Source organism: Ambystoma mexicanum, chromosome 3p (genome assembly GCF_040938575.1).
Source record: "Ambystoma mexicanum isolate Mex_15411 chromosome 3p, UKY_AmexF1_1, whole genome shotgun sequence".
NCBI lineage: Eukaryota > Metazoa > Chordata > Amphibia > Caudata > Ambystomatidae > Ambystoma > Ambystoma mexicanum.
This window is the reverse complement of record NC_090925.1, coordinates 741,525,285-741,553,191: the sequence shown is the minus strand read 5'-3', so window position 1 is coordinate 741,553,191 and position 27,907 is coordinate 741,525,285. Positions and strand designations below refer to the sequence as shown.

General features: G+C 48.0%; 1 protein-coding gene across 2 annotated transcripts in view; it reads right to left on the bottom strand.

Annotated features, from left to right (window-relative positions):
- RNF40 (ring finger protein 40) overlaps positions 1-27,907 on the bottom strand; it is a 1,006,396-nt gene that overhangs the window by 512,408 nt on the left and 466,081 nt on the right. For both annotated transcript variants that reach the window (XM_069651635.1, XM_069651636.1), the window contains exons 10-11: positions 737-916; positions 410-545 (exon numbers count right to left, since the gene is read on the bottom strand). In XM_069651635.1, coding sequence (XP_069507736.1) covers positions 410-545; positions 737-916 — 316 coding nt within the window. The remainder of the gene's footprint in view (positions 1-409; positions 546-736; positions 917-27,907) is intronic.

Here is a 27,907-nt window from a genome sequence, read left to right as displayed (position 1 = left end):
ACAATGGCGACTTTGCTTTTAAAAATCAGAACGAACAGTCCAAGGCCTTAGAGGGCACCTTTTAAAATTCGATATAGCACTCCAATCCAACCCAAGAAATGTATGCACATCAGAAGTTGAAACTGAACCATTTAAAAATATACATTCCACATATTTCCACTGGTAAACTATCTGGCATAGAATCCAGAAATGTTATTTGTTACCATGCCCTAGACCATGTAATCAGGATTATCCAAAGAACCCTGTTGCGAAACACGTGGCAGCCGTTTTCATGATGTGCCACCACCAATAAAAGTCCTTTGGGCAAATGGGAGTGTTTCATGATTATGCAGAAGGGCTAAGAACGTTTTCTGAGTGCGTCTGATACTTTGATGGCAGTCAGACATGACAATAATAATATACTCTTTACCTGCTTGCTCATTGGCTGCCAAGTTCTGCTCAAATTCTATACGCAGCATCTCATATTCCTTGCGCACCTGCGCCAGTGTGTCCTCCAGCTGAATCACTTCTGTGCGCAGTTTTTTCTGCAACCCCAACTCATCACTCTGCAGCACAAGACGTGATAGTTTAGAAATTACAGAAAGGTAAGTACAGCACAAGCAGCAACAACCGAGCAGGCCAGCAACAGACATGAATACTACAATGCCACTAAGAAGAACACATTTTAGGACAGAGCCATGTTGTAAGTCAACAGTATATGGTAGCAGACCACAGAGGATGGTCTGGCGCGCTTTACCTCCATATGCTCAATCTGACGCAGATGACTATTTTTAGTGGTAAGTAGAAGGGCCCGCACTTCATCCAGCTGGGTCTTAACCTGGAGAGACTCGTTGTAGAGCAGTGAGAATTGCGCCTGCAGGCACTTATACTCATGTGTGTCTTTGACAAGGTCCTCTGGGATGTTCCGTAAGTCCATCTACAAACAGAAGGAAACAAGACAGAGGAAATCAGAAGAGGCTTTCTGCATGACCGACAGGGAAGTCTGAAGCTTAATGCACTGCTCCATCAACTGTGAATCTCGGTCCGGAGACTTAATAAATGCCTATCAAGGCGGTTTTTGTACAACCCAATGTTGAGGAATTTACAACTACTGATGTTAATGGGGGCCAACACCCCTGGCAAGAAAGGGAAGCCAAACCTCTCTTGAAGGCAGGTAACATTGACAGAGCGACAAGGCTCAACTCTCAGGTAGGGGTGGCAGGAAGATACAAAGGTACAGCTAGTCCACGCTTATCTCTAGAAAATACACCACAATAATATAATGAAAAATACATACTTGAATTATATAACAAATGTAGATCTGCATCACATGAAGTACGTACTTAACACAACCTACAGTATTAAAAAAAAATGCATAGCATACTATAAAAACATTGAATTTCTAAAGGACCCTCCTCACCCAATCAACTATATGTGGGTCCACAATCTCAGATGAGTACCCAACATAAATCAATTGAGGGGGGGGGGGGGACAAGGTAACTACACAACCTACAAACAGGTAAAATCCCTATGGGCCAGCACAATCAAGTACAGTGTCATAAAGACATAACCCATCCCAATTATATATAGTGGGCCCTACACCAGGGCTCAGGATCTAACATGGGAAAATTAACCTTCCTGGTGAATCAGATTCTCTTAGTTCATGCTCTGCCTCCTTCACAAAAAGTTGTGGTACGCCTGCATCCGTAAGCTGGTCAAAAAAAGCTGACTTCAAAAGAACAGCTGACCCTTTAAGAACTTTACGCTGGTGAGACTATCTGACGCATGTGCATTCCTCCCCTCCCCCCTACATCACCAACTGCCCACACCCAGTTCCGGATTTCGCCTACTGACAGTTGTAATCAAGTATATGTGTTAATGGGGAATCTCTCTACTGCACCTTTCCTTCCATTTTTATGGACCCCAAACGTTTTGCTTTTATTTTTGATCCTTGTTAGGCAAAAACCCTGTGCAGTTCTCTTAGGGACCACTGCAAAAAGTTTAAGACTACAGGAGTAAGCCGTAAACCCAATTGGTAGCAGTCTGCACCACCCAGATTTACCTGGTAGCTGTGGCTGAGCAGTCAGACTTCTCTCAAGAAGAGTTAGGCAGTATATAGAGTATACACAATAGGGCTAAAAATACAGTAGCACACGCAAACACTGACCAGAGTTTTGGTATAAAAGTATATAATTATTTATTTAAAAACGCACTTGTAAAAATACACTGGCACTCATATGTCAAGCAAGTTCAAACACAGTCACTATAAGTATATACACCTCCCTAGTTAATTATTCGACAAGTCTAGGTTAAGACACCACTTATTTAGCAAAACAGAGGTGAGCGTGTAACCGAAGATAGCACTCAATTTGTTTAAAAAGGAAGAGAAAAAGCCAGAATAGGAAAATAACAGTACCAAAACTTTTAAGAAACCACAGCAAGTCAAGAAAGGCAGGGTCTACTGTAGAGCAAAAAGTTCAAAGGCCAGGCCCACTCTTGGAGAGAGAAAGGCGGAATGTGCCCAAGATCACACAGTGGAAATGCACTCAAAGTCTATGCAGGAAAGTCAAAAAGAGGTTGGATCAAGTCAGAAGAACAAGTTACTTCTTACCTTGTAACGTTCTTTCGACGGGATGTTCCTCCGACGTATTCCTCATCTTAGATATCTCCTTCCAGCTCTGATGGCCTCGGAAAATTTTTTCTCTAGAGGGCGCTGCGCGTCGACGTCCTCCGAGTTGATGTCCCTCGACAGCCGCCGTATCGACGTCGACGTCATCCTGCCTATAAAGGCCGCGCGGAGCGTCCGTTGCTCAGTTCCGTTTTGTAGCCCACAATAATACTTTCTGGACTAACTAATCACCCTGAAGGAGCGTAAGCTGCAACAACAAGGGAAGTAGAACTGCAGGGATGGATGGGAGGGTCGATGAGGAATACGTCGGAGGAACATCCCGTCGAAAGAACGTTACAAGGTAAGAAGTAACTTGTTCTTCGAAGGGATTGTGTCCTCCGACGTATTCCTCATCTTAGATAGGCTCCCATAGCAGTATTCTATTATCGGAGGAGGGAGAACTGACTTCACACTGTCTTCTATTGATGAATAGAATGCAGTACAGCCCTTCCAAACCTAGTCTCTTGACTGGAGGAGGAATCCAAATTGTAAAAACGTGTAAAGGTATGGACAGACGACCATGTAGCGGCCGCACATATGTCTTTAACCGGCACGCCTCTTTTGAGGGCCGATGAAGCTGCAATACCTCTGGTCGAATGAGCCCTAAGGTTTTGAGGGGGCTCTTTCCCTGCCAGTTTATAACATTCCAGAATGGCTAGAATGATCCATCTGGAAATGGTCTGCTTAGTTATTGGTAACCCCAGCTTGTGACCTGCGTAACCTACAAACAGCTGGTCTGCCTGTCTTATCCTGGCTAGTCTACTGATGTAAAAACTTAAAGCCTTCCTAGGGTCTAGCCTGTGTAACCTCTCTTCCTCTTTCCCAGGGTGAGGAGGAGGATAGAAAGATGTTAGGGTAATCTTCTGAGTGATATGGAATTCAGAAACCACCTTTGGGAGGAAATTAGGCTTCACTTGCAGGACAACTTTGTCTTTGTGAAATATTGTGTGAGGGGGTTTACAAGAAAGAGCTTGTAATTCGCTCACCCTTCTAGCAGATGTAAGTGCTATTTATAAAACAGTTTTAAGGGTAAGGAATCTTAACGAACAAGAATGGAGAGGTTCGAAAGGTGTACCCATCAGGAAAGTTAGTACTAAGTTTAAATCCCATAGGGGAACTTGGAATGGTCTTGGGGGATAAACATTGGTTAACCCCTTTAGAAACTGTATTACCAAGGGTAATTTGAAATAGGATGGTTCTTCCGCAGTACGCTTAAAGATGGATAGCGCTGCGAGATAGCCCTTAATGGTGCCAACTTGAAGGCCTCAATTTGCCAAATATAGTAGGAAGGACAAAACCATTGGTGTACCACATGAAAAAGGGTCGATATTCTGTTCTCTACACCAGCTGCAAAATCTGTCCCAACGGCAGCGGTATAAAGACTTTGTTGCTGGCCTCCTTGCCGAAAGCAACACCTCCATAACATCATCAGCGAGGTCCCAATCCTTGTACCTCAGCCTTTCAGAAGCCAAGCGTGAAGGTTGAGGGTTTTGATGTCTGGATGGAGAACCTGACCTCCCTTCTGTGAGAGTAGGTTCTCTCTGAGTGGAAGTCGAATTGGAGGGCAGATGGACAAGTCTAGAAGGTCCGGGTACCACGTTCTCCTGGCCCAATCCGGGGCAATTAGGATCATGGTTCTCCGGAATCTTCTCAACCTCCTGATCATTTGAGGAATGACAGGGACCGGTGGGAACGCGTACAGAAGCGGAAACTCCCAGTCCACTATGAACGCGTCTCCCAGAGCACCTCTCGGGGGAAATTCCCTTGAGCAGAACAGGTCGCATTTCCTGTTTAGGCTGGTGGCGAACAGATCTACCTGAGGGGTTCCCCAAAGGGCGAAGATCTCTTGAAGGACTTCCTGAGCTAGCTCCCACTCGTGGGAGACTGTTCTGCCTGCTCAGAGCGTCCGCTGTCAAGTTCTTCTCTCCGGCTAGGTGAACTGCCGATAGAGAGATTCCTTCTTGGATTGGCCAAAACCAGAGCTGCATCGCCTCTCTGCACAGGGGTAGTGATCCTACGCCTCCTCTTTTGTTGAGGTAATGCATGGCCACCGTGTTGTCCGTCATTATCAGGACGTTCTTCCCTTGTACAGCTGGCAGGAACGCCTTCAGCGCAAGTCTGATGGCTCTCAGCTCTAACAGGTTGATATGTAGTCTGGACTCCGATGGAAACAACGACCGCTGATGGTCAAGTCGTTGGCGTGGGCTCCCCACCCCGTGAGTGAGGCATCCGAGACTACTGTTATCTCCGGCCAGGGTTGCCAAAACTGTTCTTCTTTCAGAATGTTCTCCTGACAGGCCCACCACTGAAGGTCTCGAGCCACCCCGCCGGGAACCTGAAGAAGATCTGTCATTCTCCCTGAGAATTGTGACCACTGAGTCCTCAGGGCCCACTGGAGGGATCTCATTCTCAGGCGAGCCTCTGGCACTAGGAAAATGCAGGACCTCAAAAAGTCGAAGGCTGGGAGACGTTGGGCATGTTGGAACTTGGTAACCATCTGTAGAATATCTTGAGCCCTCACCTCTGGTGGCGAGGCTTTTCCCAGGGAAGTGTCCAGGATCGCTCCTATGAACTGGAGTCTCTGTGATGGTATAATTTGTGACTTCTTTAAATTGAGGGAGAAGCCCAGTCTGTGAAGGAAGTGGCACACGTGATTTAGCTGGATCTGAGCTTGTTCTGGAGAAACAGCCCTGATCAACCAATCGTCCAGGTAGGGGTAGCCGTGAATCCCTTCCCTCCTTAGACTTGCAGCCACTACAGACATTAACTTGGTGAAGACCCTCGGGGCGGAGGTCAGCCCAAATGGCAGCACTCGAAATTGATAGTGAGAGTTGCCAATTGCGAACCTCAGGTATTTCCTGTGTTTGAGATGGATAGGCACATGGAAATAAGCGTCCTGAAGGTCCAGAGATACCAACCAGTCCTGGAACTGAAGGGCCTGGAGGATCTGAGAAAGAGTGACCATCTTGAATTTGTCTTTTCTGAGGAATTTGTTCAATTCTCGCAAGTCCAAGATTGGTCTCAGTCCTCAGTCTTTCTTTGGAATGAGAAAGTAAGGGGAGTACCAGCCCTTGTTCCTCTCCGCTACAGGTACCGGTTCTATGGCACCTTTCTCTAGCAGGTCCAAAATTTCCTGCAAGAGGAGCGGATCTGGAGCTTTCTGAGAGCTGATCCCCGGTGGATGACTCTGAGGTATACGTAGGAAAGGCAGGCAGTAACCTTGGGTAACTGTTTCCAATGCCCAAGCATCTGACGTGATAGCCTGCCATACCGCCAGGTGTTGAGTCAACCTGCCTCCTACAGGTGTCCTGTGAGGGAAGTCCTCAGAGTGGTTTTGGGGCGGCTGATGCAGATGCCGATGGTAAAGAGGCACCTGCTGTTGCTGCGGCTTTTGAATATCTACCCCGTCCACCTCGGGTAGTAGTTCTTTGTCCCCTTTGAGCCGGTCGTCCTCTACCTCTTCCGAATGCGGAGTAGAAGCGAAAGGACTTGCCCCTCGCAGAGGTTCCTGTGGGACGAAAATGAGTCTGACGGATTGCAGCTCCTAGGGATTTTGCTGCTGCTTTTGAAGTTTGCAGTTTCTCTAAACTGTCATCCGCTTTTTTCCCGAACAAAGAAGAGCCATCGAATGGCATGTTCAAGAGCCTGGCTTGCACATCTGGGGCAAAACCAGACTTTCTCAACCAAGCAAATCTCCTGGTTGATGTACTTGCCGCCATTGCTCTGCTGATACGGTCAGCCGAATCAATGCCCGTCTGGAGGGATTCGCACATAGCGTCTTTACCGTCCTGTATAATATTCAGGAACGCATCCCTTTCTTCTCCCTCCGGGATGCAGTCAGCCGCTGTAGAAGCACACTCCCAAAGTGTATAGCTGAACCTAGCAAGGGTGCAAGGAGCATTAACAGATTTTAACGCCATGCTACATGCTGAAAATACTTTCTTTGCCATAGCATCATATTTTTTATCGTCCCTGTCCTGTGGGATGGTAGGATAAGCCGTCTTGACATCGGTAGAGGATGCTGCCTGTACCACCAGACTTTCTGGGGATGGGTGTTTAGACAAAAACTCCGGGTCTGTAGAAGATACCCTGTACTTTGTAGACAGTTTTTTATTTACTGCTGGTACTACATCTGGGGTTTTCCAGTTTGTCATGATCTTCCTCTGAAGAGCTTTATGAAAAGGCACCACAGGATCCTCCGCTGGGCCTTTGTCAAGAATATCCGTGAGGTCATCTTGTTGGAAAGATTGTGAAGGTGCAGACCACCCCATGAACTCTGTGATCCTGGCCATTAAGGCTCTATAGGGGGTTTCAGCATGCTCCCCCGGGTCTGGCTTAGCAAACTCCACCTCAGGGGAAGTGTCTAACCCACTTGCCTCATGTAAGGAATCATGATGATCCTTTAACCTGCGTTCTTCAGAGGAAAATTCCTCTCTAATTGGGGTTACAGGTCCCTGCAACTCAAATGTGTCTTCCTGTTCAGACAATTCACCCTCTTCCAAAATTGAGGACATAGTTCTCAATTGTTCTGAACTCATAAAAGGAGTAAATCCCATTTCCAAGGCAGAGGGTGCCGAACTTGTCATTATCGGCCTCGAAAACGTCGATGTCGTCGACGCCGAAGGCTTCGAGCGTGGCGTCGAAAACAAAGGCTGAGGCCTCGAAGACCTCGACAGAATTGGAATTCTACTCGACAATCTCGAAGCCATCGACGTCGAGGACCTGGGGATAGTCACTGGGTGTGTCGTAACCGTGACTTTTCTTGGCGTCGACGCCGGTGTCGAAGCTGGCGTCGAGTCGACAGACCCGTGTGTCGAAGGTCCCTTCGACAACGGCGTCGAAGACATCGACCTCGACGGAACCCTCGTCGACAGCGTCGACGGAACCTTCGAGGAAGGTTTGGAGGTCATAGTCCTACTCGAGGGTTCGAGACGCGCTCGAGAGGTTTCCTTCGCCGGTTACTGCGACTCGCGGCGTTTTTGACCTTCGGGTCTTTCGACCAGAGCATCGCTCTCGGCAGTCTTCGAGGGGGTCGAGGCCGCTTTCTCGAAGACGCTCATCATATTTTTTCGGAATTCCTCCCATTCAGCCCGGGAACTATGTTTCGTGGGGCAAGGGATTCTTTTTGGCGAAACAGAGGAAGAGGAAGACGGAGAAGGGGATCTTCGACGTCTCCTCTTCGAGTTCTTCGATCTCGAGGAGTGATGAGACCCACTCCGAGACCTGGAGCGCGAATGGTGACGAGGAGACGAATGTCTCGACTTCGTCGACCAAGAAGAAGCTTTAAAAGTCTTACCTTTCTCCAGCTTCCCCCTATGCTCCTTCAGGGCCTTAGCTGTCATGGACATACAGTCCTCGCATTCCTAACAATGGTGTTCAGCTCCCAAACACCACAGACAAACTCTGTGAGGGTCAGTCAACGATATCTTTTTCCCACAATCTCGACATTTCTTGAAGCCGGATCGAGGAGTTGTCGGTTCCGACGAGGAAGCCATCGAGTACGGATCGAATGACTCGAGGTAAATAGGATTAATCTGACTAAGAACTGAGCAACGGTATTCCGAGGCACTGAGTAAACGCGGAAAAACGGAACTGAGCAACGGACGCTGCGCGCGGCCTTTATAGGCAGGATGACGTCGATACGGCGGCTGTCGAGGGACATCGACTCGGAGGACGTCGACGCGCAGCGCCCTCTAGAGAAAAAATGTTCCAAGGCCAGCAGATATCTGGCAGGAGATATCTAAGATGAGGAATACGTCGGAGGACACAATCCCTTCGAAAGGTAATGTTAGCAGGTCCGAGGTCACCACAGGATAGAGAGTCAAGGATTTACGGGACACCTTGGACAGTCTGCAGAAAGGGAGACCAGGCGGGACTCAGTACCTGAAATGGTGAGAAAGCTCCAGCGGTAACAGTTGTTCCTGGCAGCGGGTGCAAGTCGGGGCTTCGTCCAGGAGAAGAGATGATCTCGACATGGAGGAAAGCTGGAAGTTGTTGCACTGCCAGGGAAGAAACCAGCCGCAGAGTTTCCCGGATAAAAGGTACGACCCTTTTATTCGCGGTAGTGGTGAAGCGTGGCTATCCGGCCACAGGGGTGCTTGGCACAGGCAATTCGACCACGAGACGATCCAGGAAGGCAAAAAAGGTGAACTGGTTGGTCCCACCAGCTCAAAGGGAAGAAGACTCCAGGAAGAAGATCTGTCGCCGGGGAAGTGGTGAGTTCGTACAGCAGGGCTCCACCGATGATGTCGTCGTTGTAGATGGTTCAGCTTCTGCCCTCGTCGGATTCTTTAGGTCCTGTGGCGACTTCTGAAGTCCCAGTCCCCCAAAGCCCTGCTTTTATGCAGCAAAACCCCCATTCATCACCACTGGGCCGATCACACAAGAGTATGAATTGAGTTGCCAAGGCAACTCAGTCCAGGGTGCCTAATCCCCCTCCCACACATCCTGTTGACCCCAGACAGAGTGGCACCATTTGGAGGGCTTCTGTGGAGAAGCCCGCCAAAAAGTGGAACAAAGGGCTCGAATTGGGTTAGAGTTTCAGAGGCGAACACAAACGCCATTTTAAAACCGAGTCCTGGCAAAAAGACCCGACCGGGGAATAAATATTGAATAAATAACCCAGCAGTATCTTTAACATTGCACCAAAAAGTGGTGCGTTTAAAATGAATGGGAAAATCCCATAGGAAATATTCCGGTGGAATATTTCGCGTGGAATTCACTGCCACCAGCCAGAAACTCGACAAGGGGTGACTGGCCAGTAATCCTTGAAAAACAGACCCAGGGGCAATTGAATTACCCCTACCAGTACTTCCACAATATGATGGTTTGTACTGGTTCTGTTCACAATTTGAGACTAGTAAAGCCAATGGTTACTTTACATGCCCTGGGAGACAGTAGTCAATCCCAGGGAATGGAGTCTGTTTGGGGGTCACTATGACACCCGTTAGGCAGAAACTTGTGCAGTTCCCTTTGGGAACACTGCAAAAGATTTAGGACTACAGGTGTTAGCAGTAAACCCACTTGGTAGCAGTCTGTACCACCCAGATTTACCTGGTAGCTATGGCTGAGCAGTCAGACTTCCCTCAAGAAGAGTTAGGCAGTATGCAAAGTATACACAATAGGCACTCAGATAAAATAGCACAAACAAACACTTGACCAGAGCTTTGGTATCAAGGTACATAATTATTTATTTAAAAACACTTATTGAAACACTCCAGCACTATTATGGTAAATCACTCTAAACACAGTTACTATTATTATATATACATCCCTTATTCCTTATCAGACAAGTCTTAGTTAACACCACTTATTTCCAGACAGAGGTGAGCGCTTAACTATAGATGGCACTCCAATAAGTTAACGAAAAAGGGAGGGGGAAAAAGGCAGAATGTAGGAAGATACACCACTCCAATAGTTACTGGTGAGCCAAAGTCCATCGGCCGGACCCACTCTTAGAGAGAGCAGAGCGCAAATGCGTCCATGATCACACAATTACAATAGGCTTTGAAAGTCTTGCAGGGAGTTCAGAAAGGGTTTAGAGAGGCTCAGAAAAGTTTAGCCTGGGTGTCTCAGGCTAACCCAGGTTCGAAAGCCGGGGGCTAAATCTACCCCGTACAGTCGGTTGCAAGGGAAGCCGGGCGGAACACGGTACCTTAGGTGGAAAGGATCCTCCAGCGGGGGCAGTTGTTCCTGGCAGCGGGTGGAAGTGGCAGCGTCGTCCAGAAGAAGAGAAGATCTCGACGTGGAGGAAAGATGAAGGTCGTTGCACTGCCAGGGAAGAAACCAGTCGCAGAGTTTTCCGGTAAAGGTACTACCCTTTGATTCTCGGTAGGGGTGAAACGTGGTATCCCGGTTGCCGGGGTGCTTGGCACAGGTAAGGCGGCCACGAGATGCTCCAGGAAGCGAAAAAGGAAGCAGACTGGTTATCCCCACCAGTCGAAGGAAGAAGACTCTCCGGGCTGGAGATCTCGTCTGTCGTTGGGAAAAGTGGTGAGACGGTTCAGCAGGGCTCCACCGGTGGTGTCGTCGTAGCAGGTCGGCTCAGCTTCTCCCTCGTCGGATTCTTAGGTCCTGTGGCGACTTCTAAAGTTCCAGTCCCCAAAGCCCTGCTTTTATGCAGAAAACCCCCATTCACTCAGCCTAGCTGTCACTCAAACATGCTAAGTGGTGAGCCGGCCGGCTCACCACCTGGACCAATCAGGACGGAGTGTGACGTGAGTTGCCTAGGCAACTCAGTCCAGGGTGCCTAAATCCCCCTCCCCCCTCCTAAGTACCCCAGACAGAGTGGCACCACTTTGGAGGACTTCTGTGGAGAAGCCTGCCAAAAAGTGGAGCAAAGGGCTCAACTTGGGTTGGAGTCACAGAAGCGAACACAAACGCCATTTAAGAACCGAGTTCTGGCAAAAAATACCAACCGGAGAATTAATATTAAATAAATAAACCGGCAGTATGTTCGAGGCTATAGGAATTAAATAATTAAAGTTGGTAGCCTCAAACAATGGGAAATCCCATAGTTATATATTTGCGGTCTAATATAAAAAGCTTAATCCACTGCCACCAGCCAAAACTCGATCAGGGGGGACGGAGACGGGCCCCCTCGACTAACAGACCCTGGGGCAATTGAATTGCCCTGGCCAGTACGTCCACAATATGATGGTTCGTACTGGTTCTGTTCAGAATTTGAGACTAGTAAAGTCAATGGTGACTTTACATGCCCTGGGAGACAGTAGTCAGACCCAGGATATGGAGTCTATTTTGGGGGGGTCACTATGACACCCCTGTGTTACTGCACTGAGGGTGCTGTGTAACACACATCACAAAAACACATGAAGCGATATGGAGTAAAAGACCCCATAGCCCATTAAACACATCTAGAGTCAAAGAAACACACTCAAATCATGCCCAAGAGTGAGGGTAAAAGAGTCTCACTATTGGCAGGAGAAAAAAATAAACCCCAAAAATCCAGCAAAGCTGCTGGGGGACTCACTAGGTTATGAAATTCAGCCTAAACAGAGAATTCTCCCTAACACCCTTGTGTAACTGCACTGAGGGTGCTGTGTAACACACATACCAAAAACACATGAAGCCCTATGGAGTTAAAGACCCCATAGCCCATAAAACACATTACATAGTCAAAGGACATTCTCAAATAATACCTAAGAGTGGGAGAAAGTGCCGCACTCTTAGCAGGAGAAAAAAATAAACCCCAAAAATCCAGCAAAGCTGCTGAGGGACTCACTAGTTTTGGGAAATTAGCTTTAACAGAGAATTCTCCCTAACAATCCTGACCTGTACTTTTTATAGTGCAGTTAAGCCTTAACCTTTAGCACACTGTCTTTTGCTCATCTGTTATGGGGAAACTGACATGTCCTTCAGGCTGTTAGTACTGGGAAACATGGTTTCCCTTAGTCTTGCTACTTAGTTTTAGTAACTTGTGGTCACTTTTATCATTGTACAATTTTACAATGCAGTACAATGGGGTACACTTTTGTTTTTGCCATAGGCTAACACTGAAAGAATTTTTGGTCACGCTAGGTGTGCTAAATGGACAAGCTGGTGGCAGCAGTGAGTTTTTAAATTTTTTGGTGCTTTTCGTTTTAGCCTTACTGCGTTTACCACGTTTGGCTACTAACTGTGGCTAGTGTGCAAACATGGCCGGGCCACATGGTTTTTCGCTTGTCGTTTGGCAATCTTGTTCTTTAGCCTTCTTCCTGGTCTGTGAGGCCAGGAAAATTCTTATGTGGACTTCCAGTGCCCAGGAAAGCAGAGGCGTTTGTCGGGGTACTTGAGGGCCATGTGTGTTCGCTGGCAGGATGTGGGCTAGAACTGTCTGGTCCCAATCCACAAACTGGTTTCAGTGTGTCTGAGTGGTATGCATGAGTGTTCCCGCCAGTGGTCCTGATTGGACGTCTGCTGGGGTGTGTGTGTGTGGCTAGTCCTGCTATTGGGAGTTTCAGCGCTTACCTGGCTTTTAGGATAAGAAGAGGACCACTGCACCCATTCTTCAGAGATCCTGGAGTAACCTGAAGGAGCCATGACTCCCGCCCAGCTGAGAGACACGTGAAGAGACCGGAGACCCGACTGACGGAGGTCTGGCGACCAACTTCTGCTGCTGTCCTGGTGGAGCCTTGTCTTACTATTGACCTTCAGTTGTAACCTTTAAAGTAGAGGGAACATCCATTCCCAATGTCTGCTCGGTACCCTGCAAAGAAGAGCAGTTGGAAGTGTCCCTGGACTGTCCTATGGCTGAGGCTACCGTGCTGCCGACATTCTGAGTTGAGGCCTGGAACTTGGAGGATCCTCAGTTTGTCATATAAGACTTACCTCCGCGAAATGTCTGAGTCCTAGCGTCAATGGGACCCGAGATAGGAGGGAAAGTCTGACAGTGACAAGTGAGGCCCTTTGCATCGCCGTGCTGTGGTGACCACCGCCCGAAACCGCTTATCTGAGTCTAGTCCACTCCTGAGAGGGGTCCTGCATCATGTTTTTCTGCATTCTTCATCCGAGAGACCTTGCACCAGCGAAAGACAGCGACCAGAGATCAGCTCGAACCTGCAACCCCTGCGAATCAAAGACTGAGGCGGACGGCGGGAAAAGCAACCTCGGACCTTCCATTGACCTGCCAGGCCCTGGGAACAATCGGAATACGGGGGGTAAGTTACAGTGGTTCTTATCTGTCCCTAAACTCCCTTTAAAAGTTTTCCTAGAACATTTGCTTTACTTTGGCTTTGCCATTGCTTGCTCACGCAAGCCTTCCGAAAGTTGGGAGCACTTCTATTAGTTGGAATACATGGTCCTCTAACTCTTGGAACTGTTCACTGGACCCCAGAGACCCTACCTTAATTTTTTCCTGCATCACAAACTGACAGAACGTTCCTTAACTTTTGGGCGGAAGGCCCGAGACAACTTAGGGAAGGACTTTTGAAGTTAGGGTTAATTCTTTGGGGACCTGTAGTAAATAAAACTAATCTGCACTTTCTTTTACAGGAGTTTGATTTGTGTTATGCCCTACTTTTGTGGCTGTATACATGTAATCTAATATTAGTGTTGTGTGATACTTCTATCTCTGAGTAGACATTTTTCATAGTGATATCTGGCCATAAATAAATTACTATTTTTATAACTACTGTCCAGGTGTAATTTGGGATTCCCATTGTGTTTACTCATTGTGGACCTGTTACAAGCTCACCACCTCTGGAGACTTAGCCTAGACCTCCTGCTACCTTGAACTGGTTTGGATACAGCTCTCAGTTGTCCCTGCCACAATATAGGTTGGCCTTCTATGCATCTGTCCACCAGGCCAGACTATAGAAATTCAGTCCAAACACTGGGTGGGTGCTGTGAAGGAGGGAGAGCATGGACTAAGAGAACCTGAATCACCTTGAAAGTCATTATTCAATTTCTCTTACATCCTGCTCTCCCCTTCCTTCCCAACTGGTTGGGACCAGACTACAAAGCCTCAAAATCAGTATGAGTGCAGGAGACTGCATATATGCGATTCAAGCAAACAAGTTGCGAAGCACCTCTTGGCCAAATATGCCATTTCACCTGGAGGATGCATCCACTGCATAGTGCTTGCAAAAAAGCAAGTGGAGTAGCCCAAGCAGTAGCCCTCCACATTTCTGTGATGGGGATGTGCTTATAAAGGCTGATGCTACCTTGGCTCTTGTGGAATGAGCCCGAAGTCTCTGCGGTACCGAAAGCCCCTTCACGTCGTAAGCCTTTGCAATACATGAAACAACCCACCTGGCCATAGAAGCTTTGGCAGCCCTATTACCCACAGAAAGACCACCATAAGTAATAAAAAGCTAGTCCGTTTTCCTGAACCGTTTCATTCTGTCTAAATAGAATTTTAGAGTTTGATACAGCCAGATTATGTAAGACTTTCTCACCCACCGAACCATGCAGTCTTGGGATGAAAGGTCAGAAGGAAGACTTCTTGATTTAGATGGAATTCCCAAACCACCATAGGTAAGTAGGGGCAGAGGGGGTTTGGGGGGGGGGGGGGGGTTGGGTCGGAGTGGTACTGTACGAAGGACTACCTTATCCTTTGGAGAAATCAAGTAAGGTTCCTTTGAGGAAAGAGCCTGAAGCTCTCCAATCCTCCAAGCCGAAGCAATGGCTACCAAAAAAGCTTTCTTCCATGTCAAAAGATCCAAAGCGCAGGATGCCATTGGTTCAAAAGGCTTGTGCATTACTGCCGAAACTATATTCAGATCCCACTGAGGTAGCGACTCGTGAAAAAAGGCGGATGCCAACAAAGAAGGCCTTCAAAGTGCCATCAAAGTACCTCATTTGACGAGAAAACTCTTTTTGCGCTCTATTCAAATATGGACCAATAGCAGATGATTCTGTTAATTGAAAATGGGCTACGGTCAGTTCCTCAAGAACCAAGGCTTCAAGTTCAGCAATTGAGGGGAAGGCGGCTGAAGCACCTGCACCGTCTGTTGAGTAAGAAGATCTTCCGATATCAGTAGATCTAACTTCGATGTCTGTGTTCGTTCCAGAAGATCTGGAAACCAAATCTGGCGCGACCCGAACAGGGCTACAAGAATCATTGCTTAATTCCGAGACAATCTGAACTTCATAAACGTCTAGTAAGGGAAGAGTATGAAGTGTTTTGTTCGACCAGTCTAGATGCAAGACATCGCCCAAAAAATGATGACCCAGGCACTCCCTCAAAGTAAAACGAGAACAAAGGGCATTGCACTGTGTGGCAAAGAGGTCCACCACTGGACGACCCCACCATTGAAATATCTTCACGACTGACGTTTTCAGTTCACACTTGTGTATGCAGATTCTGCCTGCTAAATTTGTCCAGCAAGATGTTGTTCTTTAACTCCAGATGGGACGCCAACATGAAAATGTGGTTCTCCATGGCCAATATCATATTTCCTCCACGAGGACATGCAGATGAACAGAACGAGTTCCTTCCGGTTTCTTGACATAAAACATTGCAGTGGTTTTGTCCTTTAGCACTTTCACCACTTTTCCCAGAAGGGATGGATGAAAGGATTAGAGCATTACAAATATCGCTCTTAATTCCAAGACACTTGTGAGATCTGTCTTTCCTTAGACTGACCAAAGACCATGAGTCATCAGATCTTGATAGTGGGCTCCCCACCCATATTCTGATGAATCTGTTATCACCATCTGATGAGGGGCTTGAAAGGTAAATACTATCAACAGGTTCTCCAGTTTGTTTCACTATACCAGGGAATCCTGAACTTCACTCTGAAGTGGAATCTTCATATTCTGAGAATCCAACAGCAAGCTCCAATTGTCAGCAAGATGCTACTGAATAGCACTCATTCAAAGCCTTGCATAGGGGACTAGATTGATGCAAGAAGCCATCAGCCCCAAAAGTCTTTGGAACCACCATGCCAACAGAACTTGGTAACCTGAACACAGATCACCTACTGAATTGCTGACACCCTCTCTGATGGGAAGGCATTTTCTAGAGTAGTTGCCAATAAAATGAATCCTTTGAGAAGGAATGAATTTCGACTTTGCCACGTTTACTGAAAAGTCTAATTCATAAAGTCTGTCGCATATCAGTTGCATCTTGTTCCGGATAGGAGAGAGGACTGGGGCATGGTCTGCGATTACCCTAGGCAGGATCATGACCACTTCCAGGCATGGGTATAGCTCGCCAGAGGAGGAGGAGCAGGTCAATTCTCGAGAGGCCCTTATGAGCATGGGAATAAAATATAATCCCCGGCGCCTGGGTTGTATAGCCTCCAGGAGTCCCCCACCCCCAGCTACCGGAGAAACCGTGCAAAACCCACTGCCCTAATGTAGTCTTCCCTGGTTGGGTGTAAGGATTTGTTATCTGGGTCTAATGTGTAAATAAATAAATATGTATAACTGAAACCTTTAAGTGTTACTTGGTTAGTTGTATTGACTGATTTCATCTGTACAACTCTACAGCTCACATTTACCCCTCTTGATAGGCCTAGCTGCTCCGTCACACTACTAACTTGTCTAGTACAGATCTATACCAAAGGGTGGGTTACCCAATACGAAGCAGATAGGTCTTGTGTAGTCTCACCCAGTGTGACTGCACCAATTCTTACCCAACACTGGTGGCAGGCAGTGGGATTGGTGTAGAGTGGTTACAGTGACTATTGGATGTACTTGTGCCCAACTAAACCAGCCACAAGGCTAAGCTCCACCAAAAAGATAAGCAACTTGTAACAATGCCTAGACTGATTAACTGTAACGAGTCAGCTTTACTAAACTGACTTTAGATCAATTGAAAGTTCAAGCGGTCTGCCTTTAAAAGGAAGAAAACGTGAAGTTATTACAAGGTTGTTAAATCACCAAAGTACGGGAAGTAGGCATGCCTAACCAAAATTATATTGAAGAGAATAATGGGGATGATAGTTGAGAGTTCAATTCCAATCTGCCAGAAGAGTCAGAACAGGGGAAGGAACCTCAAGAAATGAGCAACCCTCTTCCACAACCTACCTTTATGCCTCAGCCACTTCCTATCCTGACCCCACAAGTTCCAAATCTAAGTCCAGAATACATATCACTGGAAAGACTAAGATTATAGCTTGAATTAATAAAACTTGAAGTACGGGGCGTGGTCTGGCGCGCATGGAGTGAGGAAGCAGGGCACTGAGCTCCGGCCATGATCCTACGTACTGATCCTCCAGCGAAGCACAGATACAACCAATAGAAAGCAGAAGTAATCCACTAGGACGACAAAGCGATCCGCACCAGAACCGTGGCGGAATCGACAAAAATCGGACGTCGAGGGAAGCAGTGAGGAGTGTGAGACGAGTCCCCCCCCTGAGCAGCCCAAGATGGCGGCGACGGACCGGAGCTAGAAGAGAGAAGGGGGAAGGGCGCGGAAACCAAACCGGCCCCAGAACTGACTACACCAGCGACGGAAAAGGGCCCCCCGGCTTACAGAAGACTCTCACGGATCGAGCTCCACGGCGACGGAGCCCAGCGGAGTCTGCGAAGAACCCAGCTGACAAATCCGAGCGGGGACCGCAGAGGTGAGCCGGCACCGAGGCAGCCGCAGCGAAGGAGACCGACGCGGCGAAACCTCTGGGAGCGGAACTGCGCCCACGGACCCGCAGCGGAAGGACATAACGCGGCGAGGGAAAGGAGATCGGACCGGACGCCGCAGACGGACACCCATGGGTAGAGCCACGCAGACGGCGGACCCCGAGACCAAGGGAGCAGAAATCCGGCGCTGAGAAGTACAGCGCAGCCAGAGACCCTCCCAGGAACCACGAAAGAGGACAGTGAAACCCCGGGACTCTGTGAGCACTGCCAGCAGAAGACAAGGTGAGACCGGTGGCCCCAGCGGGGAACGGGCACCCAGGTGAGAGAACGGGGTGGAGAAAACGGCACCCAGAGTGCGCAGAGACGGCTCGGGGACCACTGACCGGACTGCGCAGGAAACTACCCACTACACCACCCGGGGCTCTGGAGAGCTAACACAGGGGAGCAGGGCTAGCGGCAGGGCCGGCAGCAGTCTGTCGCAAACACACCGTGGGGCACTGCAGCTCCGAACCACGGGGCTATCGGGAAGCCCGACGGATCCAGTGCCCAGAGCAGCGCGGGAAACACCGGCCGTAGAATCAGGTGGCCGATAACCGGCAGATAAGCAGAGCAGGAGGAGCTGGTGGGGGATAAGTCCGGAATGAAGGGGCACTGGACGACCCAAGATCAATCACTGAGACTCCAGCGAGAGCTGTAAAGCGGAAGAAGCCAACGCATAGAGAAAACCGAGAAGAAGCCCGGCGAGTGAGGACGCAGGGCGAAGTTGGACACACGGATCGGAACCACAAGCGCCATACAAACATGCCAACTACTAAAGACAAAGGAAAGGTGAAAATGACGACCATGGACGCGTTTGTGGCACAGAAAACGGCAGCCACAGCACAAAGAAACCCGCCGGAAATCGAGGTGCAGGGAGAACCAAGAATGGACAATAGAGATGGGCAAGTGCTTGAGGCCATAGCTGCTCTAAGAACCTCCATAGAAACGAAAATAGACGAAATAAAAGTGGACATGCAGCTTATGAGGCAAGATGCACGGAACCTTGCGGAGAGGGTGGCGGTGACAGAAACCGGAGTGGCAGAAGCCGCGGAGGCCACGACTGAACTAAAGACCAAGGTAGGGGAACTGGAGAAGAAGGTGGCAATGCTGGAGACTAGAGCTGAGGAAGCTGAAGGGAGGGCCAGGAGAAGTAACGTTAGACTGCTCGGCATCCCCGAAGGAACCGAAGGAATGAATCCGACAAGATACGTAGAGTCCCTACTGCAGCAGGAGATAGGCCCAGGCAACCTGTCACAGGGATTCGCAGTGGAAAGAGCACACCGGGCCCTACAGAAGAAACCGCCTCCCGGCTCACACCCCAGGCCGATGATAGCAAAAATCCTCAACTTTCAGGACAGAGAGATCATACTCAGGCATTCGAGGGAAGGCGGGCTGATAGAGAGAGGAGACTCTAAGATAGCCATATATCCTGATTACACACAAAAGGTGCAAAGGGCCAGAAACTCCTTCGTTCCGATCAAAGCGAGGCTGCGGCAGCTTAACATAAAATACATGCTGCTTTACCCATCCCGCCTGAAGATAATCCATAAGGGGCGAGCCATATTCCTGGAAACCCCTGAGGCGGCGAACATGTGGCTAGAGCACAATAACTTAGCGGATCGCCAAGACAAAGATTCCCGAAAGGATGGAAGCTGACGGACGAACATAAAGGCACGGAAGCGACGACGACAACTAAGCCACCAGTGAAAGTCCCATGGAATACTGGGGGTGAACCACAGGTGCTCTTAACGGACGGCCGACCAGAGCTCAACCACTGCACCGCACACATCACCCCAACACTAGGAAAGATGGATGCCAGCCTGTTGCTGGCATACCCAAGCCCACGCTGGATGCCCCTGAAGGGGCTAGAGAGCGTGGAGGCGCCCGAGCACAACGCCGGTTGTGTAGTTGCTGGGCGCACCTGTTTACGCTGTGGATGTTGCCGCAGCAGTTCCAGTTTGATACCACAGTCTTCATACAGAACGAGGAGTAGGGAAAGGTGGCCGACAGACGGAGGATGCAAGAAAAAAGGTGAGAGGGCGAGAAAGAATAAGAGCCTGGGGGGTAGACACCCTACGAATGGCAACACAACTTAGAGTACTAACCTGGAACGTGAGAGGGTTGGGGTCATACCTACGCCGGAACAGGATCAGGTCCTACCTTCGCAGGAAGAAAGTAGATATTGCAATGCTCCAAGAGACACACCTCACAAAGGAGAACCAGTCCAGACTGCAGGAGTATTGGGGTGGACAAGGGCAAGGGGCCCCTTATTCCAAATTCGCTAGGGGAGTGTACACTTGGATAAACCCTGAGGTACCCTTTCGGTTGATAGGATGTGAAATAGACACGGATGGGAGGTATCTGATAATGTGGGGCGTGCTAGAGCAAGTGGAGATCTGCTTAGTCAACACCTACTTTCCGAATCACAGTATTCCGCCCTATCTTGAAACACTACAGCTGAAACTGGCGGGACACAGGGATGGCCTTTACATATGGGGCGGGGATCTTAACTGTGTGAGGGACCCGAGCTTAGACAGATCTGAACCCCCACAGAAACGAGTGGATAGGACCTCCCGGGCACTGAACAGCCTGCTGGAACAACTGGACCTGGTGGATGTCTGGAGGGTACACCACCCCGCAGACAGAGAATACTCATACTACTCCTCCCCACACAACCTCCACACAAGAATCGATTATATGTTTATAGATAAAACACACCAAGCCCAGGTTGAATCAATACAATACATGGGTAGATCGATCTCAGATCATTCCCCCCTGTTAATGAACTGGGCATTGAAAGGCCCAAGACCCCCTGTCCCGCTGTGGCGTATGCCCACGGACACACTGACGGATCTGATGTTTAGGGAGGAACTGGGAGAAAAGCTGGCAGACTATGTCACCACTAACAGCGGCAGCGTCGAGCACTGGAGCACGGTCTGGGAGGCCCTGAAGGTGGTAGCGAGGGGAGAAGTCATAGCCGGGACAGCGGGAATCAGGAGAATGCTGATGAGGGAACTGGAAGATAGGGAGGAAGAAATAAGGCAAGGGGAAGTTAATAATTCAGGGACTAGAGAGGAAGAGGAACATTTGCAAGAGGCACGGATAGTCTGTCACCAGGCATGGGGACGGTTAGCGAAATTCGACTACGCAACACGCACCACCAGAGCACACATGCATGGTGACAAACCAGGCAGGTTGCTGTCCTGGTTATGTAAACGAGAGCACCCCAGACACCCAGTGACCGCCATAAAAGACATGAACGGTGACACTAAGACAACCCAGCACTCCATAAACACCACATTTGCTGACTTCTACACCACACTATACGCACACGACACCCAAGTCCCGCTGATAGACATACAAAACACCCTGGAAGAGATAGGACTCCCCAAATTAAGTGAGCAACAACGAGACTTGTTAGAAGAGCCCCTCACGCCCGAAGACATTACAGACGCCATTAGATCCCTGGCCACATGCAAGACCCCAGGAACCGACGGGCTCCCCCCCGAGTTTTACAAGGCATATGAGACAACACTGGCCCCACTGTTATATGAGGTATACCAGGAGGCTTATGAAACAGGAACCTTACCCAAATCCATGACAGAGACACTAATAGTCCCGATACCCAAACCACATAAACCGGCCGAGGAATGCGACTCTTACAGACCAATAGCAATGCTAAACTACGACTGTAAGATACTGACCACCATACTGGCCAAAAAACTGTCAAAAGTGGTAGGAAGCCTAGTTCACGAGGACCAGAATGGCTTTGTGCCCGACCGCAATACGACGGCCAATCTGCGTAGATTACAGCACATTATAGCACACACAGAGGGAGACCAGGATCATATGGCGGTAATGTCGTTAGACGCCATAAAGGCATTCAACTCCATATACTGGGAGTGGCTGATAGAGGTGCTAAAGGAGTTCGGATTCGGGGAACGATTTGTACGCTGGGTCAAGATATTGTATAATGGACCCACGGCCAGGGTGAAGACGGGCAAATGGGTCTCGGGAGCCTGGAACATACAAAGAGGCACAAGGCAGGGATGCCCCCTGTCGCCCATGCTCTATATCTTGGGGCTGGAGCCAATTGCGATCTACATTAGGAGTCAATTCTGGGACGCTGGGATAAGGGTGGGCAGGAGACATCATGTTATCTCGCTATATGCGGATGACGTCCTGATCTACCTAAGGGACCCAAAAAACAACGCCCCAACAATCTTGGAAGTGTTAGATAATTTTGCGCGTTATTCGGGGATACATTTTAGTAAACAGAAGTCCTGCATGTTTCCGCTGGCGGGCCTAAGGGAGCTAGGAACAGACAACCTACCCCAAGTTGGGATAAGATGGCAACCGGACACGTTTAAATATCTGGGGGTCTGGATCAGGCATACACCTGAGCTTACACACGAGCAAAATACGCTGAGGGTAACTCAGGGGCTTCACAAATCTATGAAATTTTGGTCTAAGCTACCACTCTCAATGATGGGAAGAGCATCAATAGTAAAGATGATTATACTCCCCCGATATTTATACTTCTTCCAGACTATTTGCCACTACATTAGACCACCCTTTTTTCGAAAGTTAGATGCCCAGATTAGGGATTTCATATGGGGTAAGGCACGCCACAGACTGGCACTGAATATTCTGACCCTCCCGCATGATGTAGGGGGCATACAGCTCCCGGACTTCGAAAGATACTATCTGGCGGCCCAACTTAGCCATGTCACCAAATGGTTATCAGACGAAGTTACCAACGAAACAGGCCTCCTGGGAGATCTAATCAAACCTCTGTACCTTAAGGAGATAATATGGGTGCCCCCAGACCGTCCCGACAGAGCACCCCCATTGGCTGGATTGGGCAGACTGATATGGGAAAGAGTTAAAGCCATCACGCACTTAAAGAATCCTTATTCCCCAGAAATCCCAATAATGGCAGGCTTAAGAAAAACACCAGCCGACACTAACACGATCAGGCAGTGGGAAAGACTGGGTATCTACGCCTGGGGAGACATGTTTGAGGATGGGGAGTTCAGAGGGCTGGAATCACTGCACGAGACAGAGGGAATACCCATGGGACAGTTTTTATGGTATCAGAAGCTTAAGCACGAGGCTAAAGCGAGATGGAGCAACTGGCCAGAGGAGCCAACAGCGACCCCTCTTGTAACAGAAATGTACAATCTAAGCGATGGGTGGAGGCCAGTGTCAAGAATCTATGCGCAGATGAATGATAGGCCCAACCCCAGGGGCGCTACTCTAAAAGCTAAATGGGAAACTGACCTTGGTGAAGAGATTTCAGACAATGAATGGGAAAGAGCACTGAAGTTTCCGAAAGCAGTGTCCAGAAACACCAGATTCAGACTCATCCAAACAAATGTCTTATACAGAACGTACATGACCCCGAAAAGAGTAGCTAGCTTTAAGCGGCAACCGGAAGCGCAATGCCCATGGTGCGCCAGTGAAAACGCAGATCTAATACATATGTTTTGGGGATGCGCAAAGGTGGGCACTCTTTGGGCCAACATCAAACAGGCATGCGAGAAGGGCGGAGTAAGCAGATACGACTGGACAATGAAGGAGTGTCTGCTAGGCACGTACCCCAGGATCAGCAAGTTAAAACACATTGTGAGGGTGATGGACATAGCATGCATCTTGGCAAAGAGGGAAATAGCAATGTCGTGGAAGTCAAAGAAAGGCCCGCAATATACAAGATGGAAAAGGGAGATGGAGCGGTGGACGACCGCAGAGACGGAAGCGTGGGGCACCGGGACCACCAGAGGGCTAGGGGACGCTAACGCTAAATTCGAGGCATGGAAGGCCGTGATCAGAGACATGTTCCTGCCGTCGGATGATATGCCCCCATGAACTAACGAGTAGGTGGACTGGCACACAGCCCCAAGAGACACGTGGTTCGTAAAGAAGAGAGGAGAGAGGTGTGGCACATTGGGAATGAATGCTAACCTTACCCTCAACCCACAAGCAGAGATTGGGACGGGCCACCAATCCGACCCTAAGTAATCCAGACGCCATATTCGCTACAAAAGGAAGACAATGTATGTTTGTGGTATGTTAGAGTTTTGTTTATTATGTATAAGAAATAATAGAACATGTTTCAACCTCATAAAGAGGATGTAATGCCAACTAAGAAATGCTAATAAAAATATTTTGAAATAAATAAAACTTGAAGTACACTGTGAAAGCAGACATCAGGAGGTGAAACTCAGAGAAAGAGAAATGAAACATGACATGGAAATTAAAAAGATGTCCCTTGATTATGCTTCCCTTTCAGGGTCTACTAGTTCCAAGAGACCTCGCCTACCCAAGGAAGCGTATGTATGATCCTGAACTTGATGTGCTGGATTGGTTGAGAAGGTTTGCATACACCTATAGTTTACCAGAGATAAGAGGGAATTATTTAATTGCATGGCTCATGTCTAGTCTCCCTCAGAATGGTTGTGACGGTGTTATGGAGTCGAGTGCCAGTGACAGAAAAGTGTACGAGTTAGTTAAACTGGTATTAATAGCCAGATTTGGGAAGACTCCTTACCAGTAACTTTTTAGGACCCGCAAAAAGACTGATGGTACACGTTGGGCTACCTGGGTATGTGAATGTGTGAAAAAGTTAGATGGATGGGTTAAGGTTTACAGAGTGAACTCATTTGAAGGAGTAAGGAACCTTTTTTTGTTTACTTGAGAATATTTTTGATGCATGCTCTCCTGAGCTGAGACAACACTTGGCTGACTAAGGAAATTGATCCTCAGAAACTAGCACTGTTAGGGAGAATTTTCATTTGTGCCAATTCCTCAGACCTTAGAGACCCCCAGCTATTTTGCTGGACGTAGGACCTTTTAAATTTTAACTGAGTGAGTGGGACCTTTTTCCCACTCTCACAGGTGTTTTTCCAGATTTGGATCTTATGTTTTCACTGTTTTTGGAGTCTGACAAATCCCAGAGGCATCTGCTTTTTCTGAAGTGACACACAGCACCTTCAGTGCAGTGTCACTGGTGTTAGGCAAGATTGTATGCAGTACCCTTTGGGTGCACTACAACAACCCTGACCTCCTCGGAATAGGAACCCAACCTTTGGTATAAGTCTGTACTACACAGGTTGGTAGCGTGTTGAGCAGCCAGGCTTATCTCAAGAGGGGTCAATGTAAGCTGTAGGGGAGTTGCACAGAGATTCACAGTGACCAGTAAATAAACACTTACACACAAGGTTTCTTGAATAAACCATCATTAATGTATCAGTCAGAAGAACAAGTTACTTACCAACTGTAACGTTCTTTCGACTGGATGTTTCTCACACGTATTCCTTATCTTTGATATATTCATTTCCAGCCTGCTGGCCTTGGAAACAAAAGTTCAGTAGAGGGTGCTGCGCGTCGATGTCCCTTGAGTCGATGTCCCTCAGAGGCCTGTGTATCGGTGTCAACGTCATCACAGGCATAAATAAATAGTCGCACGCAGCGTCCGTTGCTCAGTTCCTTTTTGTGGTGCTAGGTTTGTCCAGTATGAGATGGTTAGTAACCTTGAGGGAGCATAGGCTGCCACTAGGGAGGTTTTACTCCGGGGAAGGATGGGAGGGGCGATAAGGAATAAGTGGGAGGAACATCCAGTCGAAAGAACGTTACAGTTGGTAAGTAACTTGTTCTTCGAATGGATTGTGTCTCCCACTTATTCCTTATCTTTGATAGACTTCCAAAGCAGTAAAGTATAAAGGAGGCAGGTGTAACATTTAGTATGGTTTAAGTGTGCACAGAGTGCAATACAGCTTTTCCAAATTTAGTTTATTGGCTAGTGGAGGAGTCTAGTCTACAGAATTTGGTAAAGGTATGTGCAGACTACCATGTGGCAGCTGCACAGATGTCTTTTTATTGGAACTCCCTTCTGGAGAGCTGACGAAGCTGCGATACCCCTGGTTGCATGAGTCCTCATATGTTAAGGGGGGGCTCTCCCTACCAATTTATAGCATTCTAAGATAGTTAAAATTATCCATCTTGAGATGGTTTGTTTGGTGATGGCTAGGCCTAGTTTATGTCCTGCATACCCGATATGCTGCTGCTTTTTTGCTTACTTTAATTTCCCTGTATATGCCCCATATTTGTATCCATTGTGGTCTCTTTATGTTTTGTGTTTAGTAGTAGAAGTATGTAGTAAGTGAGGCATTATTACCTACTTATTACATGTTTCACAGTATGCAAAATTCTGATACGGAAGCATTCATCATTTTACTATCCAACATTGCAAGATTATGAATATTGCATCTATGGTGCATGCTGCAGACAATGCCTACTTTTTTTCTGCATGAGTTGGTTCCTAAACTAGAAAGAACACTGCCATACAATTTTGTTTATAGCATGACTTTGCTTAATGCAATTCGTAGCTCATGATATGTCTTCCAATCACCCCTGACAGTTTTATTGCCAACATTATAATCGCATCCCCTTGTAGAGACTTTTCATGAACAGTAAATTGACACGTGATGTCAGACATTTGTAATGTCACGGGTGTTAATCTTAGCAGTGCACGGTGGTGGCACGAGTTATGGTTGCTTAGCTTACAATAACTGGTCAATTTCTGGGCTTTTTCAATTTTACTTGTAACAATATTATCCTTTCAACACACTTTCTTCACTGGTTTTGGTAGGATTTTATTAGTGCAAAGTAACCATAACGTCCTGTTAAAGTTTTTTCACTGAGTTTGATAGGTTTTTATTTGCACAACTTAACCTTTAACACAACTTTAACAAAGTTTTTTACTGAATATATATCTATTCAAGAAAAAACTTTATTTGCAGGCACGTTAAAGGTGAGAACTTAATACAACAAAACCCCGGAAATTCAGCTAAAGCCACCTTAACTTCACGCCCCCTGGTGTGCAGCCTATGACCACAATGATGACTTCACAGATCCCATACGACATCCAGGAGGTCCCAATATTTGGATCTCATCCTTTCAGAAACCATTTGTGAAGGTTGAGAGTTCTGATATCCTGATGGAGAACCAGACCCTCCTCTCGCGAGAGAAGAGCCTCTCTTTGTGGAAGACGAATCGGAGGACAGACCGACATGTCTAGAAGATCTGGGTACCATCTCCTCCTGGCCCGGTCCAGGGCAATTAGGATCATGGTTTTCCGGAATCTTCTCAAACTCCTCATTACGTAAAGAATGAGGGGGACTGGAGGAAATTCATTTAGAAGTGGAAACTCCCAGTCCACCACAAACGCATCTCCTAGAGCTCCTCTCTGGATAAATTCCCTGGAGCAGTACCGTTCGCATTTATTGTGGAGACTCGTTGCGAACAGCTCCACCTGTGGGGTTCCCCAAAGGGTGAAGATCTCTTGAAGGACTTCCTGAGCTAGCTCCCACTCGTGGGAGACTGTGGTCTGCCTGCTCAGAGCATCTGCCGCTGTGTTCTTCTATCTGGCTAGGAGGACTGCAGATAGAGAGATTCCTTCTTGAATTGCCCAGAACCAGAGCTGCATTGCCTCTACGCACAGTGGCAGTGACCCTACGCCTCCTCTTGAGGCCGAGCAACCTCAAAAAGTCAAAGGCCGGCAGATACTGGACTTTTGAAATCTGGTCATTATCTGTAGAATATCTTGAGCCCTCACCTCTCGTGGCGAGGCTTTTCCCAGGGATGTGTTCAGGACTGCTCCAAAAAATTGGAGTTTCTGTGATGGTATCATGTGGGACTGAGGGAGAAGCCCTGCTTGTGGAGGAAGTGGCAAACATAATCCAGATGATCTTGAGCTTGTTCCGTGGAAACTGCTCTAATCAAACAGTCGTCCAGGTAGGGGTAGATATGAATCCTGCCCCTCCTGAGACTTGCTGCCACAACCGCCATTAGCTTGGTGAAAACCCTTGGGGCGGAGATTAGCCCAAATGGCAGAACCCGAAATTGATAGTGAGAGCTGCCAATGGCAACCTCAGGTGCTTTCTGTGCTTGAGATGGATTGGCACATCAAAGCAAACATCCTGAAGGTCCAGAGATACCAACCAATCCTGAAGTTGGAGGGCCTGAAGGATCTGAGAATCCTGAAATAGTCTTTCCTGAAGAATTTGTTCAATTCTGGCAAGTCCAGGATGGGTCTCATTCCTCCGTCCTTTTTCGGAATATGGGGAATACCAACCCTTGTTCCTAACCGCTGCAGGTAACAGTTCTATAGCACCTTTCTCTAGCAGGTCCACAATC